Source organism: Leucopleurus acutus, assembly GCF_964270905.1.
Source record: "Leucopleurus acutus genome assembly, chromosome: Y".
Taxonomy (NCBI): Eukaryota; Metazoa; Chordata; class Mammalia; order Artiodactyla; family Delphinidae; genus Leucopleurus; species Leucopleurus acutus.
This window is the reverse complement of record NC_139164.1, coordinates 7,912,841-7,940,275: the sequence shown is the minus strand read 5'-3', so window position 1 is coordinate 7,940,275 and position 27,435 is coordinate 7,912,841. Positions and strand designations below refer to the sequence as shown.

The 27,435-nt window shown below is 35.0% G+C and overlaps 1 protein-coding gene across 4 annotated transcripts in view; it reads right to left on the bottom strand.

Moving 5' to 3' along the window:
• The window catches only part of LOC309978900 (ubiquitin carboxyl-terminal hydrolase 9X-like), a 145,825-nt gene that overhangs the window by 3,195 nt on the left and 115,195 nt on the right, over positions 1-27,435 (bottom strand). For 3 of the 4 annotated variants that reach the window (XM_082865562.1, XM_082865561.1, XM_082865563.1), the window contains 14 exons: positions 26,984-27,130; positions 26,014-26,236; positions 23,090-23,310; positions 20,601-20,791; positions 15,350-15,523; positions 12,362-12,503; positions 10,253-10,997; positions 9,743-9,866; positions 8,745-8,970; positions 8,079-8,208; positions 4,774-4,959; positions 4,142-4,362; positions 3,969-4,057; positions 143-299 (listed from right to left, as the gene is read on the bottom strand). In XM_082865562.1, the coding sequence (XP_082721688.1) occupies positions 143-299; positions 3,969-4,057; positions 4,142-4,362; positions 4,774-4,959; positions 8,079-8,208; positions 8,745-8,970; positions 9,743-9,866; positions 10,253-10,997; positions 12,362-12,503; positions 15,350-15,523; positions 20,601-20,791; positions 23,090-23,310; positions 26,014-26,236; positions 26,984-27,130 (2,976 nt within the window). The remainder of the gene's footprint in view (positions 1-142; positions 300-3,968; positions 4,058-4,141; positions 4,363-4,773; positions 4,960-8,078; positions 8,209-8,744; positions 8,971-9,742; positions 9,867-10,252; positions 10,998-12,361; positions 12,504-15,349; positions 15,524-20,600; positions 20,792-23,089; positions 23,311-26,013; positions 26,237-26,983; positions 27,131-27,435) is intronic. The other variant, XM_082865564.1, reaches the window with a different exon arrangement.

Genomic DNA, 27,435 nt, shown 5'->3' with positions numbered 1-27,435 from the left:
AAATAAAATTGTTTATGAAAGAGTTTGGAATAATTTTTATGTTAGCTTAAAATGCTGACGCCAAACTTTCATGATTCTTTTCTTACAAAGCACCCCTTATTATGATTCAGATTGTTTCAAAATTATAAGAAAAAATTCTCACCTGTAATATTTGGTAAGCAACTGGACAACTGCTAAAGAGAGCTACCATACATTTTATACACTGGTATGCTCTTTTTTGATAGTGATTCTTAGAGCGCTGGATAGTATCGAACAATCCATCTCGATCATCTGGGATTCCTTTAAGTGCATTATGAATTCTAGAAAAGAACCAGATACATAAATTTGCGGTATCTCTTAGCTAACATTCTGGAGCCTACTGACTGCCATTCAATACACAATTTTTATTTATTTATTTTTATGAGGTACATGGGCCTCTCCCGTTGCGGAGCACAGGCTCCAGACGCGCAGGCTCAGCAGCCATGGCTCACGGGCCCAGCCGCTCTGCGGCACGCGGGATCCCCTGGACTGGGGCACAAACCCGTGTCCCTTGCATCGGCAGGTGGACCACCAACCACTGCACCACCAAGGAAGCCCTCAATACACATTTTTGATGTAATTATCTGATCTATTTAACTCTATAGTTAAATTACTAAGAAGGTACCATTAGTAAACCCACTTCATGGATGAGAAAATGAGTACAGAATTCAAACAACTAATGTCACATAGCTAGCAAGCTGGGGAGCTAAGTATGACTCAAGAGTCTGAAGTCCTATGAAATTATTATCAATTTGAAATGATTTCCCTATACTGTAATTTAAATGAACAATTAAGGATACTAATACTAAATTGTTCTCATTAAAATTAACTATAAACTATGTCTTCATGAATGCCTCGGCTGAGAACACATTTACTTGTAGTTAGAGCATTACTTCAAGGCTGCACTTCAGAGTATAAAGTCTAGTTTCTATGAAAGTGATATAATCTGGCAGTACAAAATTAACTTGAATTCTAATCAACATGGTGGGTAAAGCCATTTTCACTGCCAAGAACTGGCTGAATTGGTAATGATCAATGATTTCATTTCACCTCTAGCCAAACCTCAACATAACATTTTATATAGCCAATGGAGTCCTGTTCTCCTTAGTAGCCAATTAAATTTATGGGTAAAAAATGTGCCTTCTGTAGTATCAGTAACTGAACATGAAGTATCTAGAAAAAATTCTCTTGCATACCATTTGTTTTACTTAACAGAATATCATTATATTCCAAACCAAAAGCACGGCTTTTTCTTTTGTTTACGTGTTTCTTTTGCAGTACATACATTCATATAAATCTTGTTCGGAAAATATTTCAGTAATTTTTCTTTTTTTTGGCTGTCACACTTGGCATGTGGGATCATAGTTCCCTGACCAGGGATTGAATCCACACCCCCTAGCATTGGAAGCATGGAGTCTTAACCACTGGACCTTCACAGACATCTGAGTAATTTTTCGAAGTCTCATTATTCCAGACAAAAAAATAACATGCATAGGCACTGTTTAGCTGGAAACACTTGTAGTATATATTCTATTTTTATTCTTTAGTTTTAATTGATAACAAAGTGATACTCAGTATTTCTGCCACATCACCATTAATATCAACTACTTTTTTAAGCCATTATAATCGATATTGTTTTTGCCCACTTTGTTCTGTTGCTAATGACAGTGCTTGGCACAAAGTACACACTTTGTAAATATCTCTTAAGTACTGTTTATTAAATAAACCAAATGGTCATTTTACAAAACACTTCACATTTAAGCTAATAACAATCCCATACTAATTTGTTCACAAAAGCTCACTATTGTGCACATTAACGCAATATTTATACCTTTACTATTATCACTTCCTTGAGTGAAACTAGAAGGCTAGGATAAGACTGATGAGTTTAAAGCATCTGTAAGAAGTCACACGGGGACTTCCCTGGTGGCACAGTGGTTAAGAATCTGCCTACCAATACAGGGGACATGGGTTTGAGCCCTGGTCCAGGAAGATCCCACATGCTGCAGAGCAACTAAGCCTGTGCACCACAACTACTGAGCCTGCATGCCCAAACTACTGAAGCCCGCGTGCCCTAGAGCCTGTGCTCCGCAATGAGAGAAGCCACCGCAATGAGAAGCCTGCGCACCACAACAAAGAGTAGCCCCTGCTCTCTGCAAATACAGAAAGCCCACACACAGCAACAAAGACCCAACACAGCCAAAAATAAATTAATGAATTAAAAAAAAAGTCACACAGTAAATAACATATGCTTAAGTTCTTTAGAAAAATAATTAATGAGTAAAAATTAGATCCTATTAAAACAGACTCTAAAAGTATCTAATTCTGTCAAGATACTGAAATAGGTACTAAATAATAAATGAATATAGGTTGTAACATTTTTGTTTCATGGTAATTTGTTTCTGGTTAACACTATTTTGAAAACATTGATTTTGATTTTCTGGAAATTTAAGATGCTAAATTAGTTGAGAATTTGAAAATATTAATTTAAGAAGTCTAATGTATTTCCAGTCCCCCTTAAATACCTGATTAAAGTGATTTATCATTAAACACTGTGTTCTACAAATTTATTAAAAACTTAAAGTCATTTAAATTTTTTCATTTCTATTATTTATTTAAAAATTAAGATTTTACTGGTTGTTTTGAGGATCAATACACAGACATTTCAATTTGTACACAATTCTTAACATTATGTACCAAAAATCTAAAATATCATGTAGTTGTGATTCTTTTAACAGTTATTCCAGTGACCTTCCAGCTTAAAATTTGGAGGCAAATTTTCCTTAATAGAATATCAAATACCAATAGCTTCATATTATAATTATTTATTTATTTATTTATTTATTTATTTTTGTGTGTGTTGTGGGTCTTCATTGCTGCGTGCAGGCTTTTCTAGTTGCAGTGAGCGGGGGCTTCTCTTTATTGCGGTGCATGGGCTTCTCACTACAGTGGCTTCTTTTGTTGTGGAGAATGGATCTAGGTGAGTGGGCTTTAGTAGTTGTGGCACGCGGGCTCTAGAGCACAGGCTCAGTAGTTGTGGTGCACGGGCTTAGTTCCTTTGCAGCATGTGGGATCTCCCCACACCAGGGATGGAACTTGTGTCCCCTGCACTGGCAGGTGGATTCTTAATGACTGCGCCACCAGGAAGTCCCCAATATCTTGAAATACTGACATGTTGTTATATCATTAAGTCCCACTAATTCACAATTTAATATCATACACACTACATACTCAAATTGTCAATCGTTTACAGCACATTAACAAAGTTACTAGGAAAACTGGACTACCATGACCAAAGATGTTACAGAGTGCCCAAAATTCTGACGGTCATTTTCACATTTTTCTTTTGCTTATTAGAATGACTAATAGGTAGCAATATGTATACATATAAGTCCCTGTGGGGAGAAAAGTGAGGGTCAAGTGGTAAATTTGAGCCACTAATTCTATATCAGTATTCTTAGGCTGAGTTTTACTGCAAAGAACACAGCAGAATTTTGGGAAGAACTCTGAAGGTCTGCTGGTAGGTAGGATAACCTTAGGTCAAAAAAGTTACTGTTGACTCCTCATATACTAATAAAACTTCTAACAGGCTAAGGATTATTGTTAAATATCTAAATGTTACTTAGTATAATGAATTAAAAAACAAGCATATGTAGTCCTAAATTACTATTAATGGAACTTAAAAACTTATCAAAAGCCTACATTAGTCTTAAGTTAAAAAAAGTGAAAAACGTTAAGTACAAGGAAAAAGAATAGTAATAAGCATGAAACTGCAGTTTTAAGAAAAAATAAAACTGATAGGGAAAACATTCATTTTTTTATGTTATATTTTTAAGATTAAGCATTTAATAGAAATTCAAGAAGTAAAAATATATTCGGCTACTAGAAATGTCAGTTATTTCTAGAACCTAGAAAAATGTAATTATTGTGGTAGCAAAAAGTGTATCCACCTGTGAGTCTGCCAAGAATCCTCTATTAGTAAAATCTGCAGAAGTAGATCCAAATATGGCCGTAGTTCATAGGTGTATGAATACGCAACCTAAAGACAGGTAAAACATAACTGAATTTCTTATTTAAAGGAATAGTTAAATTACAGGCACATGAATGTTTATTTTCCTTTAACCTGCCAGAGAAGTTCACTGAGGACAGTAGACGAGAACTGAGGATTCTCCCAGCAGCAAAACCGAAGCAATTTGATGGTTTCCTCTGAGTTACTGCAGTCTTCAATAATTTTCTTCACATAACTTGTTCTCACAAATAAAATGTCTGCCACATTTTGCTGAATTGGCATTATAGGCTGTGATAAATTAGGGTCACCAAAAGGACTGGGAAGAGGGGGATTACCTAGAATAGATTTGTCATCAATGAAAAGACAATACACTTCTTTGCAAAACTGCAATACTAAATTTTTTATTAAAAACAAAATTATAAATTAAATGTCCTAAGCACAATAAAACATTCATTAAAATGATCAGATATACTAAGATAAGATGTAAAAATATAAATGCTGACATTGAAGACAAAAAAAAAATAAAGTTAAAATTCTTACACCATTTCATAAATAAGGGATTTATCATAGTAAGTGGTAAATTTTGAAAAAGGTCTCTTGTAAACATGTAAAAAAGCTAACGGTTTAAAAACATAATAAAGCATATAGTCTTTTACTTCATTTTTATAAATGTCAGGATTTTAATTTAGTACAAAAGCCTAGCATTCCTTTTAAAGTACTATAAATAATGGAACATTCTACTTTACCACTGATTGAAGACTGCATTCTTGATGAGACATTGCAACAGCGGATCAGCTGAGACACTACTGAGTATAACTTGCCTAATTCAGCATACTGATATTTGATTGGAGGACCTGGACCTTCATCTAAAGACACAAGCATAAAGGTAGCAGGTACACTCAATTTCAGAAGCTGTGTCTTTTCTGCCACACCTGTAAAAAAGGGACAATAATAATGTTTAGGAAAAACAAGCAAAAATAGTAAGAATGGAAGGTTCTGCTTTAATAAAAAAAGTAACTATGTATAGCTGCTTACAATTTTTATGATTAAAGCTCATCTCCTTTGATTAGACTGCACAAATACAGATAAAACAAAAAATACATTGATTTAAAGTAAATTAAAAACAATTGTATTTATTTTTAGCTGCATTGGGTCTTTGTTACTGCACGCGGGCTTTCTCTAGTTGTGGAGAGTGGCGGCTACTCTTGGTTGTGGTGCGCAGGCTTCTCACTGAGGTGGCTTCTCTTGTTGTGGAGCGCAGGCTCTAGGCGTGCGGGCTTCAGTAGTCGTGGCATGTGGGCTCAGTAGTTGTGGCTCACAGGCTTAGCTGCTCTGCAGCATGTGGGATCTTCCTAGACCAGGGCTCAAACCCTGCATTGGCAGGTGGATTCTTAACCACTGCACAACCAGGGAAGTTCCTAGTTAAAGTAAATTTAATTATTCTAACTGTGAAGTAGTGATCATGACTCTGGCTTTCCAATTATACTAAGCCCTAGAGAAAAGCACACTTCGTAGGGCCTAGAGAGACCAGTGGAGCCTAGATATTGTCTCTCAACAAAATAAGGGAAGATGACAAAGACAGAAACTATGCTAAACGAGAAACAAGATAATCTACCATCTTTTTTTCTGTAATCTACCATCTTCTCTTTTTCCCCTCTCTAGAGAAAAATTTTTGGGGAAAAAAAGCCTAAATTTCCTGTTGCTTTGTTTTCTAATTTTTCCATTCCTCATTCTCATTTTAGTTTCTCTCCCAAACTTGGTTTGAAGCTAAAAAACAGTTCTCAAATTTAGCTATTTCCTTGTTCTTGAATCTTTTACTTGGGATTCTGTCTCTTCCATTTTCTATTTCCTCTCTCCTTCTGTCCGTCCCTTCTTATTTCCTCCCTTTTCTATTTCTTACTCTTAACTGTGGATTCTTTTTTTCTAGCTTTTAGAAGATGTTTGCCCCCGAAGTTCTCATTCTACACTATCTCTTAATACTGCTTACTTTCCTGTGACTAAATATATAGTCATTATAGAATTTATAATCATTCATATAGATGACTCCAAATTTTGGATGTATGTATCTCACTGTTTATTGGAGTTCTTTTCTAAGGTTTACAACATACTTTTAAAATTTAATCTACCTAGATAGGTTCCTATTCCTAGGTTTCCTCTCAGTAAATGGCAACACAGTTCTCTTAGTTCCTCAAGTCACACCTTGGACATACGTCTTTTCCCTGCTCCATTCATTCAAATATCCAATCACCAAGGTCTGCTGATTTTCTCATAAAAACTCCTAAATCTTTCAAGTGTTATCCTCCTTATTGCCCACTCCATAACATAAGGCAATAATTATATCTGTCTATAGATAATACTACAATCTCTAGTCTTGTACAACTGTAATCCATTCTACACTATAGCAATTGTAATCTTTTTTTTTTTTTGGCAAGTGTAATCTTTCTAAGGTAAACCTTGCTAAAAATGTTATAATGGCTCTCAGTGCCCGCACAAGACCTGCAAAAAGAGCAGGTCCATCACCTATCTCAAATCTTGCACCAGATCATGTCACACAGAAAAACGTTCATATTGTCCAGTGAGCCAAGTCATGTAATGCCAAGTCTTTGCATCTACCGTTCACTCTGTTTACAAATTCCCTGCAACACGTTCTCCAACAAATTTACTCTGTTTTTAACAGTCTCTTCAAAAGGTGGTGCTGGGAAAACTGAACAGCTACATAGAGAAGAACGAAATTAGGACATTCTTTAAAACCATTATACAAAAATAAACTGAAAATAGATTAAAGAAATAAATGTAAGACAGGATATTAAAAAACTGCTAGAGGAAACGAAGGCAGAACATTCTGACATAAATCATACCAGTATTCTTTTGGATCAGTCTCCTAAAACAAAGGCAATAAAAACAAAAATAAACTAACGGGACCTAATTAAATTCAAAAGCTTTTGCATAGCAAAGGAAATCATCCACAAAACGAAGACAACCTCCTGAATGGTAGAAAAAATTTCCAAATAATGTGACCAACAAGGGGTTAATATCCAACATATACAAATAATTAACACAACTCAACATCTAAAAAACAAGTCGATTCAAAAATGGACAGAATTGAATAGACATTTTTCCAAAGGGGACATTCAGGATGCCAAAAGGCCACAGGAAAAGATGCTCAACATCGCTAATCATCAGGGAAATGCAAATTAAAACCACAATGAGATACCACCTCACACCTGTCAGTATGGCTATTGACAGAAAGATAGCAAATAACAAATGTTTGCAAGAATGTGGAGAAAAGGGAACCCTCCTACACTGTTGGGAATGTAGATTGCTGCAACCACTATGGAAAAGTTTGGAGGTTCCTTAGAAAACTAAAAACAGAAATACCATATGATCCAGCAATCCCACCCTTGGGCATGTATCTGGAGAAAACCATAATGCAAAAAGATACATGCAGCCCAGTGTTCATAACAGCTCTATTTACAACAGCCAAGGTACGGAAACAACATAGATGTCCATCAGCAGAGGAATGGATAAAGAAGATATGCTATGTGTATACAATGGAATAATACTCAGCCATAAAAAGAATGAAATAATGCCATTTGCAGCAACATGGATGGACCCAGAGATTATCATACTAAGTGAAGTCAGACAGAGAAAGAAAAATACTGCAAGCCACAACTACTGGGCCCACGTGCCACAACTACTGAGCCCACGTGCCACAACTACTGAAGCTCGTGCACCCAGAGCGCATGCTCCACAACAAGAGAATCCACCACAATGAAAATCCCGTGCACCACAACGAAGAGTAGCCCCTGCTCACCGCAACTAGAGAAAGCCTGCGTGCAGCAACGAAGACCCAATGCAGCCAAAGATAAAAGAAAAAAAAAAAAAAAGAAAAAAAAATTTATACAGATAATCTGCAATGGATTTCAAAGGTAAGTATGGAATAACTGCTTCTACTTTAGAAGAGGTTAGTTCTCAACGCTGCAATAAATGCTTTCATCATTTATTATGTAAATACAAAGCAACACATTAAAAAGAATATGAAAAGTCTTACCTAAATTGGCATACATTACAAACAGATTGAAATACTGCTGTAAATGACGGCCATGTTCCGAAACTTCCCTTCTCAGGAGATTTAATACTGCTCTTAGTAAGTGATCGCTCAAGCTTAAGTTATCACATGCCTGTGAACCATAATTTATTATTTTATCAGCAACAAGATATAGAAAAGTATACTTCTATTTGCATTAAAAGGGTATGTTTACACAGAGGTTATTAGGCAGAAGTATCAGGTAGGAAATTATTAAATACATTTGCTTTTTGGGAAATGAAATATACAGCTTGGGTAGATTTCATTGCAGATGTTTTATACTGTTTTTGAGTGTCAGATAATAATAATAAAATAAAAACCACTTGGAGTTTTATGCTAAAAATGCTACTCAACAAAAGATTTACATTTAGCCATTATAAAATTAAACCTTAACTGAACATACAGAATCTGAAGACTCAGTACACAGCTGCAAGTAACTGAATAAATAGAAATAATTTTCCTTATATTTTAAAGTGCCCAATAATCAAACATTACTGTGAAGCAATTTTAACTAGATGTGTGCAACCATTTCATATATGTCAAACAAATGCATATGTTTACTGATTTCACCTGGTAGAAAATAGAATTTACATTTAAGTATTTCATAATTAAAGAAAAGCTTTTGATTACCTGACTAGAAGGTCCCGGAGATGTGAAAGATGAAGGACAAGGCCCATCTTGCAAAGAAAAATGTGCAATAAATACTATAAGTTTTGCAAATGCACCCCTCACTTCTGCACTAGGGCACTCAAGAAGGTATTCAGAGAAACGATTTGAAACATTGAAAAGGACATTATGAGCAAACCAAAAACGTACGTTCTTGCTGTGACGGAGTAGAATGCACAATACATCATACCTAAAACAGAAAAATATATGATTTTTCATATATTTTCATTTTAGGTGCTTCCATTTTAACTATTACAGTGAACCAACAGGTTTCTGTGAACCAAATAAAGAGGAAAGAGCTCTACAATTAATGTTCTTAGTTGTTGCTGTTGTTTTTTTTTTGGCTGAGCCGCATGGCTTGTGGGGTCTTAGTTCGCTGACCAGGGCTTGAATCCGGGCCCTTGGCAATAAAAGCGGGAGTCCTAACCACTGGGCCAAGGGGGAATTCCCGATTATAGTTGGTTTCAATACAAACTTCAGCCCTGTGACCTGATCTAGTCCCATAGTCACAAAATGAATTAAATGAGACCTGTATATTTAGGTGGATACAAATCTATTAATAAACTCTTTCTGATCCAGTGATAACTCCTTAACATCTTCTAATCTGAGAGATGCTAAGAACAGTTGTTAGGTTAAGGTATTAAAATGTCTTCCATACTTTTACAATTATAAACTTAAGACTATAATCATTTAAAAATCCTCTACCTTTTTAAATGTAAGCAGATTCCATGTAGTAAAGATATAGAATATAAATAACAGAAACAGGAGCCAAACATTGAATAATAAAAGGCACATTAAAATTAAGCATTTTAAATACCATTTCTCTCAACATTACTACCAAGATTTTTATCCTATATTTAAAATTTGAAGTAAGATTCCCACAGTTAGGGGTAAATAAAGCAACATAATAACGAACCATACCGACTCTAAGTACAAAGTAAATAAAATTCAAAGCCATATACCAATCACTGGCAGGGCCACGAACTATTTTCTTGGTGTGAAATCCAGTGGTAAAGAGGAATCTAGCTGCAAGCTGAATACTAATCATAGTGATTTCTTCTGCTTCAGGCAACAAGTGATCTTGTCCTTAAATAAAAAGCACATGAACAGTCAAACACACTTTTGTTTAAATGTGTGTAAATAAATGCTCCATGTTTAAAAAAAACTTTTAGTCAAAAAGTAAACTTCAGCACTTACCTTAGCACTTAACCAATCCATGTTTCAAACTAATGCTTAGTGAAAACTCCCATAAGTTAACAGCTCTTCTATGTTTCTAGATACTGACTATTCAAAGGTATGGGTATATTAAATACATGACTTTAAAATAACTGGCAATGAATATGCTGACACATTTAAAACAAAATGAGTCTAAATAATTTTATGAAAAAAAAGAAGGTAAAAGAATGCTGAAGTAAAGTACTAAATACATATTGATACTTGATAAACTTCTAAGTTAAATTCCAGAATCTTACCTGGAGCAGGGCTTAAGTAAACTCCATTACACGTAAGCAGTTTTTTCACAAATTGAAAATATTCTAAACTGTACTGCATTCGGTTGTGCATGAACTGCACATTTTGTTTCCACACACTTCTCTCAATGGCTGGTGACATCTGATAGGGTTTTGTGATAGTTAGTTCTGATATATATCTTATCATTTCATCATCTTGGTCTATTGTGTCCATTCGTTCATAAAGGAGTATATAAGCATTCCACCACCTTTTCTGCCTCCTGTATGACATGCGCTTCATCATATGATCAAATACTTCTCCCATGTACTCTCCACCAAAACACTGATTTTTCATTTCTTCATCATCATCCATTTTACACTCTGTTACATCTCCATCATCAAATTTATACCAGCGATTTCTCTCACCATCTTTACCATTCCTCTGAATGATGTAGGAATAATAATGTCCACCACTTGCTTGACCACTGTGTACAAGCACCCCCACAAGTCTGTATTTTGTGCTACCTGCTGTCTCACATTCAGATTGCTCATTCTGTTGTAACAACTGCATCTCTGGGTTTACATCATCTCCCTCCAGCTTTTCAACACCTGATACTGTGTAAGGTTCCATGTCCAGCTCTCGTGGAAATTCAAAATAATCATTGAATTTAATTGCACATTCTCTTTCCCAGTCATAGTCAAATCGTTTCAATTGAATAGCAAGAACAGGAGGCAATTTTTTAATTAGCAACCGCTTTACTGTATCAACCTACAATAAATGGTAAATATTTAGTGAATGTTCTTCTATAACCCAAATAAAACAGAAGAATTTTAATAATACAATTTAAAACTTTATGATCATCTAAATGTATTTACAAACAGATAAATGATAACATAATCAAGATCATTCATCACTACTTTTTCAAAATACTTATAACCAAGCCTAAAAATATGTAATCACTCATCTGTTGCAAACTATAAAAATCAGTGATATAAAAACAAATAACTGGGCTTCCCTGGTGGTGCAGTGGTTGGGAGTCCACCTGCCGATGCAGGGGACGTGGGTTCGTGCCCCAGTCCAGGGGGATCCCACATGCCGCAGAGCGGCTGGGCCCGTGAGCCGTGGCCGATGAGAGGCCACAGAGGTAAGAGGCCCACATACCGCAAAACAAACAAACAAACAAAAAAACCTAATAACTACCAGGCTCCACACTCCCACTGCTAACTGATGTTACTTTTCTGACCTTTAGTTTTATGTTAATGAATAAAATCTGCTGTAAGCAAGCTGAAGAAATACTGTAAGCAATAATATGCTAATATATATAGCACTTAGTGACAGATAACATGCTAAATGCTACATTTAATCCATACTACCTTCTGAAAAAGTGCTACCAAGGTTTCTTCTTTAAAATGCATGGATTAAGAGTGGCAAGTTGTATAAGAAGAAACTGCCCTAGCAGAAACTGTGTCAGAGCTGTAGGTATGGCTTTAGATGACACAATCTAAATGGTGTTTAAAATCAAAGCAGTTCAGGTAATAACTTGGAGATGAGAGGGTATGGTGGGCCCAAAAAATATTTACTACTTATCATATATCATGTATTTTCAAAGACATGTTATAGTTCCATCTCACAAAACTGCTTAAGTGGCCACAGATAAATTAGTTGGGGGGATCTAAAAATTAGATCTGATCTTTAAAACTGCAAGTAGTTCTGAAAATCTGCTGTAACCAAATAAAATAGGCACACAGTTGTTCTAAAGTTTAAGAATAAGCTAGAGTATGAAAGGGAAAAATATTTTCTGTTAGCAACTCTTCAGGTTTGAAGAATTCAATGGCAATGTGTTTCAGGGCAAAAATGGAAAGTAACTGTGCAACTTTTAAACTACAAGAAAAAGTGATGTTAAGTTATTGTGACTTCTAAAATTAACCACCCAATTAAAAGGACTTTTCCTAATTTATTATTATTATTATTAGTTTCTTTCAATATTGTTTCCTTGACAAATCTTTTAATCAGTTATCATCTTGACTGCCACTGTAGCAAAGCAGAGGTAAAATTTGAGATTGAAAACAATTTTGATGTCTTCCAGCTATGTTAAATGCAATCATATTTACTAAAAAACAAACAATACATACCTTTTTATCACATTTTTCACAACGATACGCATTTGCACCTTCCAATAAATCTCCTTTGATATACTGTTCCAAAGAATCAAGAAGGTTTTGGTGATTTCTAATATCTACATTCAGAGTTGTAAACGATTCTTCACACTCGTATCTAAAGACATTATTTAAGAAACATTAAAAGGATTTATTCCTCAGGTTTCTAAACACTGTCATAAGTTGTGAACTTGACAAAAAACACATTTGCAGTATTTACTGTACCATGTCAAATGCATTAGTCACAGTGTTATTTGTAAGTAACAGTTGTCTTTCCCTGGTCATTTACTTTGTACTGGGCAATGTATCAGAGTCTTTAAACACAGTATTGCTTACCTTCACCTTCAGAAAAAAAACCTGCTAGAGATATGTTATCTGTTCCTCTTTTACAGATACAGAAACTGGAGTGGGGGTGGGGGTGATTGTGAAAGAGGTGACAAACAGATTAATATGGGCCAGTTTACTACACAGAGTGTGATCTGAAGCCAAGCTTGTCTGGCCTCACTGCTTAAGTTCTTTACATTCTTTCACACAGCTACCTTTGTTATTTAAGTAGTAGTAATTCATGGCAAGGTAAAGGTAAACATTCATCAAGTTTAGAAAAAAGGCTATTTATGAACTGAATTTTTAAATGTTCCTCCACTTGTGTAATACAGAATAGCAACTAATATTTTGGCACTTAGATGACAAGTTCTAGCCTAATGTACAAGTTCAACTATCCAACATACTTGTGTGTCTCTAGTATTCGGTTCTACAGAGTCATAAAAAAATTTGTAAAAAGAGTTAAGTGATGTGGGATGGAGTGAGCAACCCACATTGTGATGATTTTCTACAAAAGGGGCTTTCAGGAATTTCTGATGACACACTAATAAACTCAAAAACATTTCAACCATTAAATCTACTGATCCAACCAATATATCAAGAATACCTGGGAATCCCCTGGCAGTCCAGTGGTTAGGAATCCATGTTTTCGCTGCCGCAGACCCGGGTTCAATCCTGGTCAGGGAATTAAGATCCCACAAGCCCCATGGCATGGTCAAAAAAAAGAGTGCCCGCCATGTGTAGAGCATAGGGGATATTATGTTTTAGACAGTCCTTCATATTTAGAAACTTGTAAGTCAGAAAGACAAAACACAAAAGTATTTATGAATGGCTTATTACACGTTTCTACTGTGATAAAAACCTGTCCAAAGAGGAGAAAAAGGTCTTAGGAGATAAACTGAGATTAACAGTTTCTTTTGCAATTTGGGACACCCTAAAAAAACAATGTTCTATAATACTAGAAAGACTTGAGACTCTTACATACTCCTAAAATGTCTAGTAAGACTAATTTTGTTGGAATGTGTACTTCATTTGCACAGGACACTTCCATTTGGCAGAGCAAAAGAATTCACAAGTAACTCTGACTAAAAAAACTGAGGACTGATAAGAACACATGACGAAGAGTTGGATTTTTATTGTTCACCTATGTAAAATATCTTTCATAAGAATACAAAGTTGGCCAACCTAGGTGAATAAATGACTCCCCCATCTTCCAAATTAATGGTGCTATAACATGGTAAGTTTCTCATTTATGTGAGATTACCTTTCCCCAACTCATTTCCCTAATTTCAAAAAAATGTGCTTTATCCACTACACCAAACTAATGTTTACAGGATAACACAGTGGCTTTTATTTTAATTTAATTAAATTAATTAACTTTTGGCTGCACTGGGTCTTTGTTGCTGCACATGGGCTCTCTCTAGTTGCAGCGAGTGGAGGCTACTCTTCATTGTGGTGCGTGGGCACCTCATTGAGGTAGCTTCTTTTGTTGTGGAGCATGGGCTCTAGGCGCTTGGGCTTCAATAGCTGTGGCACGCAGGCTCTAGAGCAGGCTCAGCGGTTGTGGCACATGGGTTTAGTTTCTCCATGGCATGTGGGATCTTCCCAGACCAGGAATCGAACCTGTGTCCCCTGCAATGGCTGTTGGATTCTTAACCACTGTGCTACCAGGGAAGTCCCTAGAGTAGCTTTTAGAAAATACTATCTTATTTTGATTATTTGGGTGAGAAAGAATTTCCTTTCTGTGTTATGTGAATGTGTAACAAGAAGTTCCACACAATAGGCATGATATGAGTGTCCATCGTTAAACCTTCTGAACTATTAATACTAATAACCAAGAACTCTTTAATTATTTTCATTAGGAACCCATAATAAATCAGTCTCTTCTAATTTGCTCCAAAACACAGAAAAATGTCTTGTCAACTCTTGGAAATGATGTGATGTGCAAACATACCTAACATATCTCATGAATGGTAATCGATGGTAATTTTAAATTTCTACAGAAAATTCCAGACCTACCGGTTAGCTTCTAAAGTTACTGTTTGTTTGCTTGTTTATTTATATATATTTTAAAAAGGTGTTGGGTAACTAACTGAACTCCAAACACCCAGGGAAGTGTGCTATAGATAACTAACATTTAATTAGTGCTTACTATATGCCAGGTTTCATTCACGAGGATTTTTTTTTTCTTTGCCGCTCTGCCCAGCTTGCAGCATCTTAGCTCTCCAACCAGGGATCAAACCTGTGCCCTCTGCATTGGAAGTGCCGAGTCTTAACCACTGAACTACCGGAGAATTCCCTAAAGTTACTGTATTGTAGACATTTCAATGATTACTTTCACTATAACAGCCAAGTAAATATCTTTATAATAACTGTAGATTTATGAAAAAAATTCCATTTTATTTCCTCGGATATGAAAAAAATATAAGAATGTAAGAGAAAAATAATGAGATACTGAGAGTAACAAGAACTAAATGCTACTGAAAAAAAAAACAACCCACAGAACAGTGGGGTATAGCATAAGAATGTAATATCTGGTACTCTCTGCTTTCATACATATGTATTGGTAAAAATTTTATTTATACTATTAAAAAAAGAAAGACCCATATAAATTACATATTAAAAATGTCAATTAGCATTTACCTATGTGGGCAGCCTTGGCAAATCTTCTGATCAGCAAAGGAACCTCCCAGAACTTGACTTAGCACAGCTGGATGTCCTAAAGCTTTTAAAGCTTCATCTAAACTATCCACCAAAGAATTAAAAAACTCTAAGGCATCGTGTTGTTCACGAAGATTAACAGGTTCACCCCAAAGCCTAAGAGGAAAAAACAGAACAAATTGTAGTCTCCATCCCCAGAATATCTGTATTTTATTTTTCTAAACAACAAAAATGACAATGACATTAGAAATGTAAGTTGAGGCTTTATCCATTTACACAGGAAGCAGAGGTAAACCAATGCATGTTATGTATTGGGTGGCTATAGTAATGGAAGTGAAGCTCATAGTAAAATTGGTACTACAGTGCCAGGCACTCAGAATGGTGCTTCCTTTATGAAGCAGTATAGTCATGTATTTTGAATTCAAGTAAAGAGAGCATTAACATGAGAAGGAAAACAGTCTTATATAGATGTTGTAACGACTACTTTGTTATTTAATTCTGCTTAAATTTGGGGGGCTATATTGCAAAGTTCACAACCATTTTTTCCTAACTAAAGTGATTTTTCCAAATGAAAATAGAAACATTTGCTCTGTTCTAGAGTGAATGTATTTTCTGTAATCTGAATGGACTTAAAACTTAAGCCAACCAAGCCTTTCAATTGTGTACACAAGATGAGAACCACTGCTGTAAAAGCCAAGTCATGCTAGGAGATCTAAAACAACATCTAATCTAATATTTACAGAATAATATACCTAAGAACATAGAAATACATTCATTTTTAGCAAAAGACAAGTCAAAATTTTAAACCTGCTAAGGAGGTTTATTTTCTTTTGTGTGTGCTTTTACAATTTAAAAAATTGGCTACTGATTTAAAAAAATTAATTTTAAATTTACATAGAGTAACATTCAATCTTTTTGGAGTACACTATGTGATCTTTACAAATCACAGGCAGTTGTGTAACCACCACCACTATCAAGATAATAAACCGTACCTCAATTCCCCCACCAAATTTTGCAATGCTACTACGTCAGTAGTCAAACCCTTCTGGACCCCTATTTCCTTGAAACCAACTTTTTAAAGCTTCACAGTAACCCAATCAAAGTACTCTTTTTTGAAGTTACATGAATTTGTTCTCTTAACATTTTTTTGGGTTTTTTTTGCCGTACTCGGGCCTCTCACTGTTGTGGCCTCTCCCGTTGCGGAGCACAGGCTCCGGACATGCAGGCTCAGCGACCATGGCTCACGGGCCCAGCCGCTCTGCGGCATGTGGGAACTTCCCGGACCGGGGCACGAACCCGTGTCCCCTGCATCGGCAGGCGGACTCTCAACCACTGCGCCACCAGGGAAGCCCCTCTTTTAACTTTCTTTGTATTAGTGATTATAGTTTACTTTTTCCTACCATTTTATATTTTTTAAAAATTAATTTTGAGATAATTGGAGAAATCACCTATTTTATTGCTTTACACTCACATCAGCAATAGGTGACCCATATTCTTTGCATCCTGGTCAGCACTGAATGATCTCATCCTTTAACCTTTTTTTTTTTAAAAATAAATTTATTTATTTATTTATAGCTGTGTTGGGTCTTTGTTGTTGCTTGTGGGCTTTCTCTAGTTGTGGCGAGCAGGGGCCACTCTTCATTGCAGTGTGTGGGCCTCCCAGTGCAGTGGCCTCTCTTGTTGAGGAGCACGGGCTCTAGGTGCATAGGCTTCAGTTTGTGGCACGTGGACTCAGTAGTTTAGGCTTGTGGGCTCCGTGGCACGTGGGATCTTCCCGGACCAGGGCTCGAACCCATGTCCCCTGCATGGGCAGGCAGATTCTTAACCACTGCACCACCAGGGAAGTCCAACCTTTTTGTTTTTTGGTCGTACCACTATGACTTTAGTGTTAGCCCAAGAAACCACTGCCAAATCCAGTGTCATGAAGCTTTTTCCCCCACTTTTTCTTTTAAAAGTCTTACAGCTTATCTCTTATGTTTAGGTATTTGGTCCATTTAGTAAAGGTGTAATGATGAAAGACTCAAACCTACCCTCCAAGATCAGGAATAAGGGTAAGGATGCCTGTTTTCTTCACTTTTATCAATACAGCACTACAAATTCTAGTCAGACCAAACTAGGCAAGAGTAAGAAATAAAGGCATCCAAATGGGAAATCCTCAAGAGTCAACCAAAATCTGCTAGAATTTGGCAAATTCAGTGAAGTTGAGAGATTTAAAAATCAACACCTAAAAATCAGTATGGAGGGTTATTATTAATGCATACAGAATTTCAACTTAGGAAGATGAAAAAAGTTCTTAAGATGGATGGCGGTACACACAGTATGAATGTACATACCTAGTGCCACTGAACTATAAACCTGAAAACATTTAAAATGGTACATTTTTGTTTCATACATTTTACCACAATGTATGACATTGTAATGTAAAACAATTAGTAAACTGGAGTAAAAAGAAAAACAATTAGTAAACTGGAGTAAAAAGAAAAAATAGGTAAAAACAATTTCATCAAAATTTAAAGTGAAAAGACAAGATGGGAAAAAAATATTTGTAAATCATTTATAATAAAAACCTAGTATGTATAGAAAGAACTGTTATAAAACAACAAAAAGACAATGTGTACTTGAATACACATGTTCCTCAACAAAATACACAAATTGTCAAAGTCCAATAGACATATGACAAGATGCTCAACATTACTAGTCATTAGGGAAATACAAATTAAAACCACAATGATAAACCACTTCATACCCACTTGAAAGGCTATAATTAAAAATAACAAAACAAAAACAAAAAAACAACATACACCAAAAAACCAAAACCTAAACAACACAAAACCCCCACATATATTAGCATGCATGTTGAAAACCTGTAACCCTCATACTCTGCTGGTGGGAAAGTAAAATGGTATAAGGGATGTAGAAGAGTTCAGTGATTCCTCAAAAGGTTAAACACATAATTGCCATATGATCCAACAACTGCACTGCTAGATATATATTAAAAGAAATTTAAAAAATGAAGTCCACACAAAAACTTATACAGTATGACTGCTCATGGAAGTTCTGTACTATTCACAATAGCTAAAAGATGGAGACCATCCAAAGATCCATCAATTGATGAGTGCATCACCAAAAATATGGAGTATTCATAAACAATGGATTATCAATCAGCCATGAAACGAAGTTCTGATACATACTAGAATATGGATGCACCTTAAATATATGCTTAAAGAAACTATACCCCATATACCATACTGTGTGATTGAATTTATTTAAAATACTAAAAACAGGCAAATTAGTACACAGAATGCTATTTTTTTTTTTGGCTGCAAGAAGGGGAGACAGGGAATGACTCTTTAATAGGCATGGGAGTTTCTTTCTGGATGATGAGAATATTCTGGAAGAAGATAGTGGGATGATGGTACTAGTGATCATACAAACATTCTGAATGTAATATGTGTCACTGAACTGTATACTTTTAAATGGTTACAATGGTGAATTTTATATTATATAAACTTTGCCAAAAAGAAAAAACACATTAAGAGCACACTTTGTGTCTCTTAATGATTATAGGTAGTACAAAAGTGCTGTGAGCTTTCCACCATCGTATGGAGGGAGTGAGTGTGAAGACAAAAATCATAAACATATCATATTTAAGTAGACATTATGATTTAGAACATTTAAATACAAACATTGTAATTTTGTATTATGAGGAAAACTATACACACCTATATATCTAGCTATATCTATAGGTAGAAATATGTAGATACAGATACATACATGTATGTTATACAGTTTTGCTATCTAATTATAATTATATATACATGCACACATACAAATAATTGAGTGAAAGATGTTAAGATAAAAGCTCATAGTATAGTAATCTGGAAGAACACAAATGCTGACTAGAATACAAAAGAAAATCTTGAGTCAGGATAAAGGTATGAAAAAAAATTGGTACAGTAACAGGTAGAGAAAAGAGAGAGGTATTTGCTAGGTGACAGAACTGAAAGAAGAAAGGTACATATCTGGTAGGAAATGTTATAAACGCAAATCACTCTTATGACCGAGGTTGAGAGTTTAATTTGTAGAATACATAAAGTTATAATGAAAGATAATGGGGGTTACCATACTATAAATTTGTGAGTTTCAAAAGAAATCTAAGTGATATCCTAATATATATTAAAAGGGTACTACCCTGACTGAAACAGAGGTGACCCAGAAGTCAGATGATCCCTTTGCTTACCCACCTCAAGTTTACTTAGGAGTTACTCTGCTGATGTAATTCTAAACTCCTATAAAAGACTGGAGCCTTGTTCTAGACAATAGAGCTGTGTAGTTACAGCTGTAGTGGGCATGACAAAAAATAGGTCTCGATACAATTTGTGAGAAAAAAAGAAATAACATCAAAATGTAATTGAACTTTTAAAATATAAAAATAGAACAAACTTTATTGGTCACTTGAGTAGGATGCTAAGAAGCTGCATGATTACTTTATAAACATAAAAGGAAAAACAAAATAGTATCTATCCTAGTTTTCATGTAGATATGTATGTTAAGGTTAGTTATCTAACTCATGAGGGACACTTCTATTTATGATGACTAAGTGGCTCTTTCATATCACAAACAGAAATATATACATTTTATATCTTCCCGGAGGAAATTAAATCACCATCTATTAAACAGTATTACCCACTGCAAATGGGGAATAACATACTTGAATCTGCTCAAGCCTCTTAATCATGGTTAAGTATATAGCCCATGAGTTGAGTCTAGTCCATTGCCTACATCGCATCCCAGAGCTAAGAACGGTTTTATATATACTAAATAACTGAAAAAAAAAGTCAAAATAGTATTTCATGACAAGTGAAAACAATATGAATTTCAAATTGCAGTGTCCATAAACAGAGCTTTATTGTAACAGAGCCACACCTTATCCATTTATGTATTTGTTTATGGTTGCTTTCTTGTTTTAACAGTAGAGTTGAGTAGGTGTGACAGACCATATGACCTGCAAACCTAGAAAATACAGGGATGGAGACAAAGAAAATACTGAAACACAACACCAGAACGCAATTAGGAAAATCCAGACTGTGGGACATTTTCCAGGGCAAAGTACCTAGCTTCTTTATTGGCAACTGCAGACAAGCAAACAAAAATGCAAACAAAATAACCCCCACCCTGACTCAGTATACTGAGATTTTTATAAAACTGAAATCATCATTCACCCATAATTTACCTGAACTGTTTCCAAAATCCTCTGGGCACATAGTATTGCAGCCGGGAAGCAGCTAAATGACCAAAGATGACCTGAAGGTGTCTCAAAACACCAATATTGTACTCTTTCCTATCTTCTGTTTTACTTAATGCTGTTTTGTCTTCAAACTGATGAGGGTATCCAAATACATCATCTCGGGGATCAACATTACTCTGAAGGTGAAAAAAATATCATCAATGATCTAATTTAACTTTAAAGGTATAGTGAAATAAGTTGAGACAAATGCAAATAAATGAAAAATGGTTTGTATTATTTTATACTCCAAGTATCTAAAGCACTTAACATCCATTTTGTAATATTAGTGCTTACCCTCACAAATTCTCAGGAGGGTTACAATTGAAAAAAGCATTAAAAACCATAATATTTTTTGGAGACAGTGTAAGAGACAAAGGTTTAGTTGAGTAGACTAGACTGGAGACAAGTGAGTGCTTTATACAAAAAACTCTGGGGAAATAAGCTACTTAGCCTTTCTAGGATTCAGTATTTTCTTGTGAGATAACGCATTCTTCACAGATTATATGAGGTAAATTATGTGACATGATGTGAATTATTAATACTCAGTAAGTACAGAAATTGAGAGTACCTTTGGTAGAAACAGAACCATAGAGAGAGCTCTAAAAGCCTTAATCACTCTACAAAGAAGAATTTAGTTGTTTTACAGAAAACTGAGTATCTTTTTATATCCTTTGCTCTGCATCTGAGGCTTATGGTAGGAAAGTAAATACCCAGTTCCTGCCCTTGAAAAACTCACAGTGCAGGAAAAGAAACTAGTAAACAGGCAGATAACCACACTATCGTGGTGAGACAACATAAAGCACATGGATCAAGCAGTAAAGGCAGATGCATAATTTGAAATTCTAGTCTTTTTTTCTGCCTTACTTTCTTTCTTAGGGTATGACTAGTTATGTATATTTTTTTAAAGACTGATTATTTATTTATGCCCGTGTCAGATCTTTTGTTGTGGCACGCGGGCTCTTTGTTGTGGTGCTTGGGCTTCTCTCTAGTTGTGACATATGTGTTTTCTCTTCTCTAGTTGTGGTGCGCAGCCTCCAGGGCACGTGGGCTTAGGTGCCCTGCGGCATGTGGGATCTTAGTTCCCTGACCAGGGATCAAACCTGCGTCCCGTGCATTGCAAGGCAGATTCTTTTACCACTGGACCACCTGGGAAGTCCCTCACGTTCATGTTTAACTTGGCATCCTAGTAGTAACATGGGCTACAGAACTAGGTATTTAAAATTCCAATTTTCTTTCAAACAGTGGTTGTTAATCAAGTATTGGTGTATGTACCCCATATGGTGATTCTAAGAAAAGTAAACCTACCCAGACCCTGGGTGGTGTGATTAATCAGATCTGAGAAGAGTAAAGTTAGGTTTATGTTTCAGAATATCTCTAAGTGATGGATCACTACTCTAGAGCCAATCTAGTCTTGGAGAGAGAAGGAAAGAAACATAGGAATGAGAGGAAAAGCATTCACATTTGTAATATTCTGTCTTTTCAATTAATTCCTAGAAACTTATGTGAATGAAAAAGTGAAAGATTTAAAAAAAAAAAGTTTCTGTATAAACATAACCAAAAGTCCTCTGTATTTATGTACGTAAAAGTTACATTTTAATTACATGTACTCTGACCTGCCACTGAAACCCAGCTTTTCTGTTACTTTGTTCTGCACTGGATACTTTTTTTTTTTTTTTGCTGCACATGGGCCTCTCACTGTTGTGGCCTCTCCTGTTGCGGAGCACAGGCTCCAGACGCGCAGGCTCAGCAGCCATGGCTCATGGGCTTAGCCGCTCTGCGGCATGTGGGATCTTCCCGGACCGGGGCACGAACCTGTGTCCCCTGCATCGGCAGGTGGACTCTCAACCACTGCGCCACCAGGGAAGCCCTGTACTGGTTACTCTTGATAGGGAGCCTGATTATCTACTCTTGTTACCTAATACTATTAATAACACTATGTAGCATTAAACTAGCAGACAAATTTTGTTTCCTTACCAGAAGAAAACATTATCTGAGAAAAATATTTAAAGTATCCCAAGAATAAGCACAGATTATAAAAATGGTAAATGATACAAGATGTGGAATCAATTAAATGGAATCATTACTTTGAAAAGTTAAAGGAAGAAAACATAATTTCATTATTTTAAATGAAGATATTTATCACTTTATAAACACCAAATTATACTTACCATGTCCCACAAGACATGACTACATTAACTGCTGCTTTTAAAAAACAAACAGAAAACGTGTGACAAAGATTATCAACTTGCAGTTTAAAGTCCATTATATAATGAGTACTATAACGTGCCAGGGACAGTAGCTCAGAGATTTTTGTTCTATCATCAAATGTACTTCAAAAAAATCCTATGATAAGTACAGTATTCTAAGACAGAAAAACAGTATCTGTTATGAATATCTTGCAACACACACAAAAAGAATTTATACTTAAAACTTACCTCACTGTCCTGCTTCTCATCACTGAACATATCATCATCTGTATCACTACCTGGTCCTTCGATTGCAAGAATACTGTTCCTGATGGAAGGAATCATGTATAGCTGCTGGATCACAGAATTCATGTAACAAGTAGCACCAGCATTTTTAAGTCCCACAAATCCTTTTGGTGGGCGGGGCCCAACAGGTGGTAGATATTCCCACTCAGTAAGTGCTTCACAAGCTAAGAGAAGAAAAAAAGATCCTCATAACATGAAAATAATGATTCTGTCCACTGGCAGCTCTGTTCTACTGACAAACTAAAATCAGCACATTGAAAGAGAGTACACCAAGACAGTACATTATTTTAATAATATATGCCACTATACAGATCTTTAATATAGAAGTACTGAGTTGTTTTTATGATAGTCTTCTTAGAGAGACATATAAGATGGTATTATGAATTTCTTGGGATAACCATTGTCTTTGCTTTAAGTAATTTCAATACACTGTGATCAAAACTTTAAATAAAAACATTACAATTTCACACCCACTAGAATAATTTTAAAAGTTAAAAAAATAGGGCTTCCCTGGTGGCACAGTGGTTGAGAGTCCGCCTGCTGATGCAGGGGACACGGGTTTGTGTCCCGGTCCAGGAAGATCCCACATGCCGCGAAGCGGCTGGGCCCGTGAGCCATGGTCGCTGGGCCTGCGTGTCCGGAGCCTGTGCTCCACAACAGGAAGGGCCACAACAGTGAGAGGCCCGTGTACCGCAAAAAAAAATAATAATAAAATAATAAAAACAGACAATAAAAAGCATTGGGATTCTCCAACATGTTGGTGGGGTATGTAAAATGAAGATGAGACATGCAACATGCAAAAAAGTTTGGCAGCTCTCCATGCAGTTACCATATGATTCAGCAATTTTACTCCAATATATCTATTCGAAAGAAATGAAAAAATATATCTACATGAAACATGCACATGGATGTTCATAGCAGCGTTCTTCACAATAGTAAAAAAGGTGGATTTAAAAAAAAACCCACATGTTCATCAGCTGATAAATTAAACTTAGTATATATCTACACAATGTACTATTACTCAGCAACAAAAAGGAACAAGAATACAATTCTGACATATACTACGACATGGATGAACACTGAAAACATTATGCTAAGTGAAAGAAGGGAGTCATGAACGACTACATATTTTATGACTCTGCTTATACGGAATATCCAGAATAAGCTAATTTATAGGGGAAGAAAACTAGTACTGCATAAGGCTGAGGTGGAAGGAACAGGTAGCGGAAGATTAGAGTGATTGGTAAAGGGCACAAAAATTCTTTTGGGGATAATGAAAATGTTCCGAAATTAGATTAAGTGATGGTTGCAAAACTCCAGAAGTAGATTAAAAACCACTGAAGTTGTATGCTTACATACAAAAAAGTGACCTTTATTGTAGTAAATTATATCTCAATAAAGTCATTCAAAACAACAACAAAAAGCCATGTGATTTTATACATATAATTAGAAATTTTTAGTTTTAATTACCTATTTTATATATTAAATTATAAAATAATTAATGATATATTAAAGTGATTTAAGATCACTTAAGGTTCAAGCCATAGTTCCACATCACAAAAACTTTAACTTTTGCATGAATATGTTTCCTTCCTTATAACACGGTAACAGTAAAAACTACTTTGCCTATACCCAGTTTTATAATATTTTCAGGAGCCAATGAGACAGTATATTTGAAAGGTCTGTGAGAACTGTAAATCACTTTATAAGCCTTGCCACCTACCATGTAACCAAAAATAACCTAAACATTAATCACTAACTTGGAGATGGATTACATAAAGTATACTGAACTGCAAATTATACAGCCAATAACTGAATTACATAGATCTTTATTATGGTGATAGATATATTACTAAATGTAAAACAAATAAAACAAAATGAAGAACCCTGTGTTCAGCATATTCCTTTTTACGTTAAAAGGAAAAAAACTAAGCAAAGAGCTATCCATAGGTACAACTTGCATGTGCAGACAATCACTGAACCAGGATTGGGTAGGGAGTTAATATGTTTAGTTATACACCTTCTTTTATATGTGAATAATATAACCATGAAATTCTTAATCTAAATAAGTTATTAAAAAAAAGTTTTCAAGAATCTCCTCTCTTTATGTAGATTCCACACTACAAATAAATAAGTTCAGTTAGAAACTCCTAAAATGTGACTGAAAACTTATTTACACTCTAAAAGATGGCGTAAGAAAGATAATTTCAGATGTTCTTAAAGGATTAGTATTGGATACTGTACATTACATTGCCATGCCTTGGTTTTCTCTTCAAATTAATTAGATTTTATGATCTTATTTTCTGTTATTTTTACTTACACTCCTCCCTTTTGAGTTTCAGTTCTTACAAGATCTAAAGACAGCTTCCTACTTCATGGGACTGATGTTGGCATTAATTAAGAAAAAAATAAAATGCACAAAAATGTTATCTTCTCACATTCTGATCTTCAAAACTACAACTTTCTTAAAAGTCAGATCAAAGTATCATTAAGGAACCTCTAAGTGAGACGCTGAAAATCTTTCCAATGCATGTCACGCATTTTAAGTTTTAAGTATAAAAGCCTGTAGCATCAAATCTGGCTTATTATCCTGGAATTTGGATCTTATTTCATATATGATGAAATAAAGCATTTTGTCAAGTTACCTGAATCATCTACAGGAAGACATTTAAATGTACATTTGGAAATTTTTCTGTATAGAGTTTCTGTGGTCATAATGGTCTCAATTATATATGATTATAAAAATCATTATACTAGTTGCTAAAAACAAACACAGGTTAAATGTTTTCCTAAAGAAAAAACCCAAAATTTTAAACACAGAAATATTATTAACCAACAGAAACAGCTTTCCAAGTTAAAATACTTACTAGTTATTGCTGTGCCTATGTAATACATTTCAGTCAAACAGTCTACTATCTGTTTGAGATTCCTTACACAGCCAACAGCTAATGCTACAAGTAGTTCAAACCCAGCACTGATGGTAGCTGGAGAACTACAGACTGGGATAGCCTGCTCAGCTGGTAGTTCTCCACTTCTAATACAATGCAGGTAAACTTTGGAGGCAGGAAAGATGAAATCATCAATTAATTCCTAAAGAGTTGAAAAAAACAGATCACATATTGTTAGCAATAATATTTACTTTAGGAAAAAATGTCCCTTGGAAGGAAATAGTCTTCTACTTATTTCTTTGATACAATTAAATATCTTATTATCTCAAATACAATTTTGGATTTTCAAATAAAATAAAATTATATTTCAAAAAACTACTGACCATAATTAATAAACATACTCAATTTTCTGAATATTAAAATATTTTAAAAAGCTATTATTTAAGAAAAAATATATTCCAAATAAATCTACTCCTCTAATCAAATATGAACTGAAATTAATGCATTTTAAATAAAAATAAAAAACATCAAATGACACTCTTTTCCTTGAATTATAAGACACACTTAAAGAAATTCACTTAACAAATATATGTAAAAAATAAAGTCTTGTAAGATAGTTTTCACTTTAAAGTTTGATCAAATAAAAATTCAGATTTACTAAACAGCAAAGTCAATTAACGCTGCTTGTTAACTTTCTGAAACATTTCATCTGAACTTTCTTCCCTGAACTTTGATTAAATTAATTAAACAAACTCTTGAATAAAGGGAGGTACACATTTACTTAAAAATTACCGTAACTTTCACAGATATAAAGGTTTTTATGAGACAAACAATTAAGAAAAAAGGCCAAGATATCTTAAAGATGAAATAGTATAGAACTTAATCAGACAGATCTGCTAAGAGACATTCAAAAGTTCATGATAACTAGTTAGTACTAAATAGGACTTACTTTAATGAGATTAGCACCTCCTTTCTCACAACCAACATGATACTTTTTCTCAGGTGTTAGAAAGGCCAGCAACTCTTTTGTTACCCCAAGGTGGCCTTCCAAGATCGGCTCTTCAACACCTGTTTCACCTGTGTTTTTAACATTATCCTGTCAAAGGAAAAATATTATAGGCCTAACTTACAGAAAAGAGGACAAAAAAGATCAGAACAAAACAGAGCTGGAGAACAGTGATGACTCAGATACAATGTTGCCAAACCTTTTCATTCAGGTAGTTTCTTATTTCTTCTATAGAACTCTATCTCATTAAATGAGAGCAATTTTGCCCTAGAGTACATGCATTGTCTCTTGAGATATTTCTGGTTTTCACAACTTAGAAGAAAGTGGAATTATTAAAACACAGTCTACTGATCAGAAGCTGGGAGTACTGCTCAACATCCTGTAAGACATAGCAC